At 36.9% G+C, this 12731-nt stretch overlaps 1 protein-coding gene across 5 annotated transcripts in view; it reads left to right on the top strand.

Moving 5' to 3' along the window:
* Nucleotides 1-12731, top strand: part of SYNJ1 (synaptojanin 1) — a gene marked incomplete at both ends in the record, with an annotated part of 71562 nt that overhangs the window by 20764 nt on the left and 38067 nt on the right. For all 5 annotated transcript variants that reach the window (XM_084231004.1, XM_084231002.1, XM_084231001.1 and 2 more), the window contains 6 exons: nt 515-740; nt 1494-1577; nt 6958-7019; nt 8013-8109; nt 9521-9690; nt 10689-10770. In XM_084231004.1, coding sequence (XP_084087130.1) covers nt 515-740; nt 1494-1577; nt 6958-7019; nt 8013-8109; nt 9521-9690; nt 10689-10770 — 721 coding nt within the window. The remainder of the gene's footprint in view (nt 1-514; nt 741-1493; nt 1578-6957; nt 7020-8012; nt 8110-9520; nt 9691-10688; nt 10771-12731) is intronic.

The following is a 12731-nucleotide window of genomic DNA, read 5'->3' as shown; positions in this document are numbered from 1 at the left end:
TTTCTCCAGTGTATATTCTTGACTCCTTTGTTGTAGATTAGCTGTCCATATAAATGTGGGTTTATTTCTGGACTCTAATTTGTATTCTGTTCCTCTGTGTGTCCACTTTTGTTCTAATACCATACTGTTCTGATCATTATTATTATAATTTTCTAAATTTATGCATATAAGAGTCCATATCGGCCAGAGGTGTGGAGGGTGAGAGGATTCACCAGGGACTGAGTGGGGAACAGAAGCAGAACAGGTAGATTTAATGAGACATACTGCTGAGGGGGGAATAGTGGGTGAGACAGGAGAGGTCTGCTGCACCTTGTGGGTTAGGTTCCTGGCCAGGGATCAAACTCATGCCACAGTGGCTGGCAATAGCTTATTAGCACTGAGACTTTAACCCCTGCACCACCTGTGATTGTTTTCTTGATTTCTTAGACTTGTTGCCCATGAGCACCATTTTAAAATTTAGATTGTGTTATATAGAACTCATGAAGCTAATGCAGGTATTTCTTTTTTCTGTCAGGAATCAATCTCTGCACTTGCATCTTAAGCACTATGGTGTGAATTGTGATGACTGGTTGTTACGCCTCATGTGTGGAGGAGTGGAAATCAGAACAATCTATGCTGCTCATAAACAGGCAAAGGCTTGCCTCATTTCCAGACTAAGCTGTGAACGAGCTGGGACCCGGTTTAATGTCCGAGGAACAAATGATGATGGTCACGTTGCTAATTTTGTAGAAACAGAACAGGTATGTACTGTTTTATATTGTTCAATTCATGTATTAGATGAGAGGCATAGAAAAATAATAGAATAATCAAGTTTGATTTAATTCAGAACTCATTTTAACATCTGTAATGTCATTTTATGCTTGTTTTTCTTTTCTTTTCTTTTTTTTTTTTTTTGACAACTTTTAAGCTTTTCCTAAGAAAGGTTTCCTTTAAATCTGTTTTAGTGTGCCTCTTCCAATAGGTAACATGGATTTCTCTAATTCCTGTGGCATTGTCAGTGACATGTTTTGTATTGAATTTTAAAATCTTCTGTTACAAATCTAGACAACTTTAAAGGTTTTTTTTTCCCCAAATCCAACTCTTAAAGGTAGATATAGGTACAATCTCAAATGAAAAGTTATGATCCTTTTAGCTATTAAACTATATAAATATAAATTCAGGCTATTTCCCCAACTCAGATATTAAAGTTAGTTTTTGAAAAACATTAAAAGCTAAAAAAAAGAATTAAATGAATCATAAAGGTATATTTGTGAAATATTGAGATTTAAAGGGATTCCTTTTTTAAAGTTGTGATTCTTCGCATATATTTTTAGTTTAATATATATAAAGAGAAGATCCATCACTAAGTGAAAAGTCAAGTTTACTGAGTGGCCTATTCTGGATATTTTGTTAGAAAAATTAGTATTTGAGAGAATGGCTGTAAGCTATACTATGTCTTCTCCGCAGAAGGGACAGCTTTGTAGGAATATTTCACACACTGCTTTTCTCTGTAGGTTGTGTACTTAGATGATGCGGTTTCTTCCTTCATACAAATCCGGGGATCTGTTCCGCTGTTCTGGGAGCAACCAGGGTTGCAGGTATGCGTCTGAAATTCAGTTTTGTTTTGATTTTTGCTTTTGGAAAATTTCCTAAACTTTTGGGATAGTTTGTTAGTTCATTTGGAGAGTTCTATTATTCAATCTAATAATATTAGCTAGATTCACAAACAAGGATCTAAGCACAGACTTCCTGGAATTGTCTTAGATATTTTCTCCTTTACAGTTTTTTTAAATATACTCAGAAATTCAACTGCTGTATTTAATATTAAATTTTTGATGTTTTCATAATATGTTGATTTTCAAAATGTCTGCAAATTTTTGTGTCAGTATCTTAGTACATAATGATTTAGTCTCAATAGGCAGAAAAATGTAATAATTAAAGCAACTGAAACTAAACTTCTCAACTTGATCTTTATTGCTATTAACCGTATGATTGTGGGCAAGTAATTTAACCCCTCCTGTCTTGGCTTCCTTTTTTTTAAAAAAAAGATTTATTTTATATCAAAATCGACAAGCAACTATGAACCAGAGACACTCTATGGTGGGTGGGGGGATGGGGAAAAAAGGGCTTGGGGTCAAAATAAGGGGGTTGTGATTGTATGGGGAATATAAAAAATAACATTTAAATAAAAAAAAAATCTCCCCAAAAAAAAGGTTTATTTTAGTTATTTATGCATATAAGAACTGGAATGTTGGCCAGAGGTATGGGGTGGGGAGTGAGAGGATTCACCAGAGACAGAGTGGGGACAGAACAGGCAGATTGACTGAAATACACTGCTGAGGGAGCAGTGGGCGAGTCAATAGGTTTGCTGCTGCTGCTCCCTAGTGGGTCATCTCCCTGGCTGTGGATTGAACTCATGCTGCAGTGGCTGGTGATAGCTTGACAGTGGTGAGACTTTTAACCCCTGTGCCACCAGGGATGCCCTGTCTCAGCTTCTTGAAAGATGAAATGAAAAGTACTTAAAATAATCCCTGGCATGCAGTCAGTGCTGTGTAAAGGATAGCATCATTGTTAATAATGTACTCCCACTGAAATTTTACTTCGTTAATTTTTAGTGACCTGTTATTATCTTGAATATGTTTTCTGGCTGGAGATCAAACAAAACAACTTTCATTTGTCTTGTTGATATAAATGTATAGGGCCTCCCATGGTGGTGCAGCGGTTGAGCACTGGGCTGCGAAGCTGCCTACAGCCACTGCAGCGATGGTTCAATCCCCGACCACTGTGAGGGTCCCACATGGCGCGACAAACCTCTCCTGCCGCGCCCTCTGCTCCCCTCAGCAGTGTATTTCGTCAGTCTGTCTGTTCTGTTCCTTGCTCTGGCTCTGGTGAATTCTCTCACCCTCCTGCGCTTCTGACTGTACCCAGTGCTTGTATAAATAAATAAGTAAATCTTTTTAAAAAAAAAGATATATATGTATAATCTTTAAAATAATTTTTTCATATTAAGATCATAATATGGTATTATCCATAAGAATGTGATTTTGCACTTTATTAAAAAAATCTTTAGTCTATAAAGTAAGAGTATTAGTAGTATATTTAGGCTTCCAGTATATACTGTCAATTTTATGCCTCATTCTATAATATTGAAAAAATGGACAGGAGAAATTCTTGCCTCCTTTCAGTTCATAGTTGGATCTCTTACATTCTAGGATAGTTATTGTGGAAAAAAATTGGAGAACATTTGAATCTTTTTAATAATACAGTTTACTCAAGACATTCCAAGAATTAACAGAGATTAATGCTCGTACTGATTTGCTAAAATTCTTGTGCTCTTCTCAAGAATAGTTTGAATTGTATGCGTCTGATCTTTGGCCTGTAGGGTTAATTTAAGTAGATATATATCTCTCCGAGTTTCTGTTGAGAAAAAATTCCAGCCTACCCCACTTCTTCTAAACTTTCATGATAAGAGAAGGGTTTGGAGTATTTGTTTTAAGAACATTACCAAAGTCCTGTTTTGAAGCAATGTAAATGCTTTTGTTTCAGACACAGGCTTGTGTAAGAGATTTTGATAATGTATTTATCTATTAACCTCCTCTGTTATGCTTCTTCCTGTGTTATTTTATTAAGAAGTTCAGAACTACAGTGTTTGATTATTTGATAAGGCTGGATTCTGAATAGTTACATTGAGGGATCCTCCGTGGGTGGGACTTCCTTCCTACTTCTTTGTTGTCTGATCATACAGATAGTCTGGCTGGCTAATGTCACTTGATTATGAGCTGAAAACCATGGATATTTAAGTCACTTGTTTTTTGATGGAGACAGTAACTTTTCAGACTTGAGACCAATCAAAAATTCTGCTAAATTGTCCCTGAGCTGCCCTATTGTCTTGGGTTGAGGATTGAGTCAGCAGTTCTCAATTATTTAGCTTAGCAGTTTCAGAGTCAGCCTTTCTTTTACTAGAAATAGATTTACTTCATGACTGTCTTTTACAGCAAAGCATTTTCTCCACCATTCTGAAAGAGTTTGTAATAAAGGAATAAAATATTTAATTGATTTTAACTGAAAAATGGATATTGATTTTCAAAAATAAAAATATTAAGTCTTAAAATTTAATTTTCCAATAAAAGACAAAGAAGGACATTTGGCTTGGAGTGGCTATAAATGGTTGCTAGGTGTCCTGTGTCTTCTTGGGTCTGGAATTCAGTTTTGGGGATTCTAGAAGTTAGTATTGTCTGGTGAACTATTCCAAGTCAGAAGTCACTAACAGAGAATCCTTAGACGGTTGGCCCTTGACTGCCCTCTTCTCCATGATGATTATTTCTGAGGGTTGTCAAAGAAAAGATTTTAAAGGAATCATCTGAACTGATCCTAAAATGTAGGTTCATGGCCTTCACTTCCCATCTTCTGAATAGAATCTCTTATAATGAAGCCAGGAACCTGCATTTTTAACCAAGTTCTCTGCCACTCAAATTTGAGCACTTTTGTTGTACAGGAACTTACCCTAGTGATGTTGAGGTAGATCCAACAGCCAGTCCTGAGTCAGCAACAGGTGGTCTTGTGACAGCCTCAGCTTTCTCCTAGGCCTTGGTACTGTCCCTTTTTTCTGTCTCCACTCCTGTCCTCCTGCGTAAGGTTTTCATAATTTCTTCTTTCCTGAAAGATTCTCAGAGATTTCTAACAATATTTCTCCTAGTATTTTAGATGTTCTTCCCACTGTTGATATATTTTGCTTATCAGATTTATTAAACTCCCATTTCTTTATGATCTGGAATATTGTCAGAAAATGATGTTCCATAACACCTTAACTATATGTTTGTTTGTTTTTTTTAATAGAGGCATGTTTTATTTATTTATTTGTTTTTTTGCTTGTTTATACATGCACTGGGTATAGTCAGAAGCGCTGGAGGGTGAGAGAATTCACCAGAGCCAGAGCAAGGAGCAGAACAGGCAGAAGGACCGAGGTACACTGCTGAGGGGAGCAGCGGGCGGCAGGAGAGGTCTGCGCACCATGTGGGACCCTCCTCCGGTGGCCAGGGAGCAGCCCAGGATCGAACCGGCGCCGCAGAGGCCGCGGGCAGCTTCGCAACCCAGCGCTCAACCGCTGCGCCACCGGGGAGGCCCTATATGTTTCTTAAAGAATATCTTTTGGGGCCTCCCCGGTGGCGCAGCGGTAGAGCACTGGGCCCCAACTGCTTCCCGGCCACCAGAGGAGGGTCCCACATGGCGTGCAGACCTCTCCTGCCTACCGCTGCTCCCCTCAGCAGTGTACCTCGGTCCTTCTGCCTGCTCTGCTCCCCTCTCTGGCTCTGGTGAATTCTCTCACCCTCCCGCACTTCTGACTGTACCCAGTGCTTGCATAAATAAATAAAAATAAATCTTAAAAAAAAAAAAAAGCAAACATTGTACAAAAAAAAATATATCTTTTGATGAAGTCTTCTTTTTTTTAATTGGGTAAATTTGTGGTTATTGAAAGCCTTACAACTTTCTGGAGTGTACTTTCATCACAACTGTCATAGTAATTCTTTTATTTGGACTTTTTTTCTTTAACATTGAATAATAAAACCCCATCTAACCACTGCTTTGTTGTGAAAGTTATGATATGTAGCTAGTTGCATATATATTACATGTGTGTAATACATATATATAATAGTCTTATAAAGACTATTAAGCCCTAAAAAATAAAATTGACTATAGATGTGACATTAGCCAAATCAATTTCTTATTAAAAGGAAAAAGCATTAAAGGGAGAATCTATTGATTACCATGAGAGTAAATAGATTGTCTCACCAGAACAGAATAGAGAATGTTTAATGAATGATAAAACTGTTCATTCAATCTTGGAATTGGATGAGCACATTGGCACTTATTTTCTGGTTTTATTTGCAGAACTGCATAATGATTTGGCATCTTTCCTCCCACACCTCCTATAAAGTCGTTTGTTCACAGATTAGCAAGAATGATTCTGAGGAACTTTGATCCCAGAGGCTCAGAGGGAAATGTTTGAAAGTAAAGCTTGGGAAGTAATCTGGTCTCAGCTTTATATTGGCTTCTGTTTCAGCTTTCTCCATTCTGCCCCATCTCTCTGCCCCTGCCCAATATGAGGAAAGAAAAACTATAATGAAATACAATAGGTAGATATTTTCCTTCTTTTTTTAAAAAGAAGTTATGGTTACTAGTACATTTTCTTTTAAAGATTTATTTATTTATGCATGCAAGAACTGGAATGTAAGCCAGAGGTACAGGGGGTGAGAGCATTCACCAGAGACAGAGTGGGGAGCAGAACAAGCAAATCTGCTGAAATACGCTGCTGAGGGGAACAGTGGCAAGAGACAGGAGCGGTCTGCTGCGCCATGTGGGTTGCTCCCTGGCCAGCCAGGATTGAATGGATGCTCCAGTAGCTTGCAGTAGCTTGATATTGCTGTCTTTAACCCCTGTGCCACCAGGGAGGCCTTATTTTCCTTCTTGTTTAATTCTCTTAACCCAAATTTTCTGATTCTGCAAAATGTGCTATTACTGTAGTTGTACGACTGACATATTGACTTGGGACATGTTTTTACAGGAACAAGAATTTTGATTTATTGGGTTTCTGGGCAAAGACGTTGACTATGCAGCAAAACAGAGAAAAACAGTACATAAGCATTGCACTTGTAGATAGCTGGAGGAAATAGGAATTTAGGTCTCTGGAAATTGAGTCTAATTTGGAATTAGTTATATTGACCTATGAAAACAGGTTATTTCACTGTCTGCATTTCAGTTTGTTTATTGCCCAAATGGAAATAATATCTGTTAACTTACATAGGGCTTACAGTTTGAGCTTAAAACAGGTAATTATATAAAGAACTCTTAAAAATCTTTCATAAATAAAAATCCCTGTTAGTTTGTCAAGTGTGAGGTCATGGTTTCACAAATAAAAGAGAATGTCTTTAGTCTATGTACTGGCTTTTGTTGTGATTAGACATATATTTCTTGTTCTAGGTGGGATCTCATCGTGTCCGTATGTCAAGGGGATTTGAAGCCAATGCACCTGCTTTTGATAGGTGAGACTGATTGCTTTCACACAGTGCTATAAGTTTTGATATTGTCAAACAGTGAGATTAGTTGTAATTATATTTACTGAATCATTTCAGCCTTTTCAGTTCTGCATAAAATTTCTCCTGATTTCTAATTTGACTAGAAACAGTGGCACTTAGCATTATGTACCACTCCTAGGGATGGTAGCACTAGGTGTGTGGTGCTTGATCTCTTGGCCTAAGGCCACATCCTTGGGTGCACGGTTCAATATGGTAGCCACCAACCCCATGTAACTAGTGAGCACTTGAAATGGGACTAGTCTATGTACTGTATTCACTGAATTTCAAAGACAAAGCAAAAAAAAAAAAAAAGCTAAATATCTTTTTAATATTTGTTTTGCATAGACTACATGTTGAAATGGTATTTTAGCTGTATTGGATTAAATAAAATACATGTAAATTAATTTTATCTGTTTGATTTTACTTTTTTAAATGTGACATCTAGAAAATTTTTAATCATATCTGTGACCCGTGTCATATTTCCTTCAATGGCCTTGATCTAGAGCCTCTGGAAGAGTCAGAAACTGGAGAGAAAAACAGACTCATAATGAGATCCAGTTTTTTGTAAGGCTAGAACCATTAAGGAGGTCACCCTAAATCTCACGGTTTGCCTGATGCATGAGGTGCAGCCCTGCACCCTTGCCCTAGCCACCTTCCCCCCAGGGCAGATGGCTCTGTGTGCTTTGTGCCTGTCTAGCACCAGCCTCAAAGAGTGGTAAGAGAGCCCAACTCTGGCAGCTCCAGCATAGGTGGGAGTCTCAGCGTTGATGAGTCAGAGAGGAAATTGCATTAGCTGAGTTTTCATAAATTCACTGCTTCAAGATCATGTGGTGTCAGTTTGTATCCAGCTTTGCTAATCTATGAATTTAAAATACTGCCACTGTTGAATAATGGATTCTTCTTATGGAAAAAAAATTTTGGCTTATCATTTGACATTTGCTTATATTCTTTCTTTAACAGGCATTTTAGAACTCTTAAGAATTTATATGGCAAACAAATAGTAGTAAATTTGCTTGGATCTAAGGAAGGTGAACATATGCTAAGTAAAGCTTTCCAGGTAAGAATGATCTTCTCTTCTGGACCCATAGACATCTAGAATAGTATTAATACGTAAAAAAACACATTACTGTAATCAAATTCTTTAGGAAAGTAAATTTCTTCTTGGAAAAAGATTGGATACTTGTTGGTATCTTTAACTCCAAAGGCTTTTAGGAAATAGTTTAGGGTAATGTTGCTGAAACTGGGATATGGAAAGCTTTTAAGGCGTTTGACACTGTTTTCTACTTGCCTCGTTTATGTTGTAGAGAAGCAGAATGCTCTTATCCCCCAAGAATGTTCATCAGTCACTGGTTGAAAAATACCAGGCAGTTTCCTCTTTCATCTATTCATTGCCTTGCCTAGTTCCTAGAAACCATGGTGATTGTTTTAAATCTATGAAATGGTGGCTCATGCAAATATAAGACTAGACCTTCTTGTATTGATGAGAGAAAACTTGAGAATTTCACATAAAAAAGAACCGCTGAAAATGACATCTAAAGAACAAATATTCTTCATAAATGTTTATTGAATTAGTAATAAATTGATATAAATTATGCTGTTGCATAAGAATATAAACTTAAACAAAATGATTTGAAAACATTTTCTAAACTTCAGGGTAATGAAGTTTAGAGTTATTTGGATATTTTGTTTTAACCTTGTGAAACAAATATTGTTTATAAGCAGATCATACTTTACAGAGTGACTTTTTATGTATTGAATGAAGGTTTAAGAAGGAAAATTTTAATCTTTCATATGTTCTGTCTTAGATTGTTACTTTATTCTGAGATTCTATAATTGATATTAACATTTACTAAATATAGTTAAAAAAAAATGAAGTTTGGAAAATAATTTTTCATTTTATAAACCAGATGAGAATATTTAAGTCCTGGGGTATGAATCATGTCACCTAACCTCTCAGGGTTAGCATATAGGGTTTTTGTGGGTTTTTTTAAAGATTTATTTATTTATGCACACAAGAAATGGGGTGTAGGCCAGAGGTGTGGGGGCGGCGCGGAGAGGATTCACCAGAGACAGAGTGGGGAGCAGAACAGGTGGATTGACTGAAATACACTGCTGAGGGGAGCAGTGGGCAAGTCAGGAGAGGTCTGCTTCACCATGTGGGTCACCTCCCTGGGGGGAATCATACTGCTATGGATTGCTTCATAGTGCTGACGCTTAATCCCTTGTGCCACTAAGGAGGCCCAGCAAATAGGATTTTAATGAAAAAGATACCATTGGACATCAGGAGATAATTTTCTGTTTTACTGCCAATATGGGTGAGAACTTTGCAAGATTAAGAATCCAGGGGATCATGCTGAGGTTTTAATTTAAATCGTAAGGTTCCATTCAGAACATTACATTGATCAGATTATATTTTAACATTTAACATAACATGACATTTAGATGAATATTTGGCTTCTTACTTGCAGAGTCATTTGAAAGCTTCTGAACATGCCACTGATATCCAGATGGTGAATTTTGACTATCATCAAATGGTTAAAGGAGGGAAGGCAGAAAAATTACATAGCATTCTTAAGCCACAAGTCCAGAAGTTTCTAGATTATGGATTTTTTTATTTCAATGGAAGTGAAGTTCAAAGGTTTGACTGCTATGTCTCTTTTTTTAAACTAGAACTTTGCTGTAATTTAAAGGTTATTCTTAATATTGAATGGTTAAATTTCTTCAATTTGACATTTATAGTTAAATGAATTATCTTTATTATACTTGATATTGTTTTGTTTTTCTTTAGAATTCAGCAAAAAAAAAAAATAGCTTATATTATTGAGCACATAATATAGGCTAGGCAGTATACCTGTACATATATCAGAAACAATTATAGTTAGAGATTCTGTTATTATCTCCACTAACATTTGGGAAATTGAGGCATAGCCATTAATTACCCAGGGCATATAACTAGGAGTTATTGAGCTAAGATTCATCTGACTTCAGATCTCTTGCTTTTTGATATCTATGAGACTATTTCACATCTCTCATAAAACTAGTATTTTAATATGTCTTGACCTCAGTAAGGACTGTTAAGTGCAGATACATTAAAATGCATTGGTAGTCTGCTTTACTATAACTTAAATCTTCAGGTTTTGCTTAGGACATACAGGAGGAAAGTACTGAAAATTTTAAGTTCAGAATATAAGTTGAGGTAAACTAATAGAGGAAGGTCAAATTTTTAGTTTTTTCAGTTTGTACAGTATTTAGTACAAATGTCATGGACATTTTATAGAACATTTAATAGAGATAACAGATCTTAAGTGCTTAAAATTCTTTGCATAAATATTTGATTATATTTTATGTGCAAAGAACTATGAGGTAATAAACCTAGTTAAAAATAAGTGGGTATGAATGAGTAGATAGATATGTGCTAAAGAAGATATGGGGGAAAATAGTAACAGTTTTAGAGTCTAGATGGTGGGTATTTGGATGTTCACTGCAAAACATTTTCATCTTTTTTGTGGGCTTGCTAATTGTAATAGAAAATGTTGTAAATAGTAAAATGTTGGGGATAGTAAACGGATGCTGCATTTTAATCACCTTAGTTTTTCTCACTGTTGTTTCTGTTTGACTTTACTGAATTTGTTACAGATGCCAGAGTGGTACAGTTAGAACAAACTGCTTGGATTGTCTTGACAGAACAAATAGTGTGCAGGCTTTCTTTGGCTTAGAGGTAAAACAAAAATCAAAATTTATGTGTAGGAGACTTGTATCAAATGATGCCTCCTTTAGAGTTTTTGTAATATTGTTTCTCATTTGTTTTCACAGAATAAAATTATGCTTCATTAAAGATGAGCTCTGCTTCTCTTCTAGTGTTTTTTGGGGGGAGAGGGGAGGGGGCATTCCCTTTTAATTTAAAGTTTCCATTACCTGTTCAAAGTTCTCTCTTTAGGTAGCTATTTCCTGCTACTGTTCCTTAAATTTCCCTTTTAAAAAACTTCTGTTTATGCTATTCCAATAATTGCTTCTTTTCGTTATATTTTACACTTGATCTTAGCCAAAAGGCCGAGAAGCAATCTTTTGGTTATATTTTAGAAGAAAAATTGTACGTGTGTGTGTATGTACGTGACCTTCATGCTCTGCATTGTCTTTTAAAAGTCTCTTAGGAATTGGGAAGGATCTGTTTTCACATGTACAGTATTACAGGGTTGTATTTTTGACAGTCTTGTACCCATTGCAGTTTATATGGCATTTCAAATCAATAACTCTGAAAAACCTGAGATGAGCATGCCATTGTTAGTGAGAATAAAAGATAATGAGATTCAACTTCTCTGAAAGGTTTTTTCTTTACCACTTATCTACCAAATTCAGTCTAATGTAGACATAGTCTAAACTATTTGGCAAACTATGGCAGTGCTGAGCTTTCTAAACTTTCTTATGCAACAATTAGCTTCATAGGGCTATGGTGTGTCTTTATTTAGCACTACGGACAATTAGTGTCATTCTAAACACTATAAAAAATAGGAGCAGGAAGTAATATTTTCCTGTTTCCTCTAGTTAATGATCTTCAATTTGGCCAGAATATTGGTTAATTACTCTGCAGCTGAGGCTCTTTCTAGCTCAAAATGAAAGTATGGTTTATAGAATACTGCAGAAATATAATTTCTTTGTAACTAAATAAATTTGCTGCTTTGCCTGTCATGAAATCTGTCATTAAGGTCTATCATTACAATTTATTTAGAAAATATAACAGAGACAACAGAAGTGAAAGCAGGCATTTGGTCATTTGGATGGTTTTTAATCACATGTCTTGGACTTATTCCAAGTCTTTTTTAAGCGGTCTTTTACATTTTCATAGATTCTGAAAGTAAGCTTATTGAAATACTTGAAGTCTTCAGTAAATGAATGACACGTGTCAGTTTTCAGGAGTTGATTAAGCATCTGACTATACAAAATTGGCAGTTGGTGGGAGAAAACTCCCTATTAGTTGGTTGACAGGCTTCAAAATTTACTGCTGAACTAGGTAAAACTAAATTAGTAGCAGAGACCAGTTGTGCCCAACTCTTCAAAGAGAGGGAGGTATAAATGATAAAGGAAGTTGTGGGGACTTATTTTGATTTATTCTCTATGATAGCTTTTTTTTTTAAAAAAAAAAGATTTATTTATTTATTTATACAAGCACTGGGTACAGTCAGAAGCACGAGAGGGTGAGAGAATTCACCAGAGCCAGAGCAGGGAGCAGAACAGGCAGAAGGACCAAAGCACACTGCTGAGGGGAGCAGCAGGCGGCAGGAGGGGTCTGCGCGCCATGTGGGACCCTTGCCTGGAGGCCGGGAATCGAACCGGTGCTGCAGAGGCTGCGGGCAGCTTCGCAACCCAGCGCTCAACCGCTGCACCACCGGGAAGACCCCCCCCCTTTTTTTTTTAAGATTTATTTATTTATGCATACCAGAGCTGGGGTACAGGCCAGAGATGCAGGGGGTGAGAGAATTCACTAGAGACAGAGTGGAGAACAGAACAGGCAGACTGACTGAAACACACTGCTGAGGGGAGCAGCGGGGAGACAGGAGAGGTCTGCTGTGCCATGTGGGTTGCTCCCTGGCCATCCAGGGATCAAACTCATGCTGCAGAGGATGCAGCTTGCTTCATAGTGTGGTGTAAAACCCCTTGCGCCACCAGGGAGGCCCCTGTTAT

This window comes from Talpa europaea (assembly GCF_964194135.1).
Source record: "Talpa europaea genome assembly, chromosome: 4".
Lineage (NCBI taxonomy): Eukaryota > Metazoa > Chordata > Mammalia > Eulipotyphla > Talpidae > Talpa > Talpa europaea.
The sequence above is the reverse complement of the archived record's forward strand: the minus strand, read 5'-3'. Positions and strand labels throughout refer to the sequence as shown.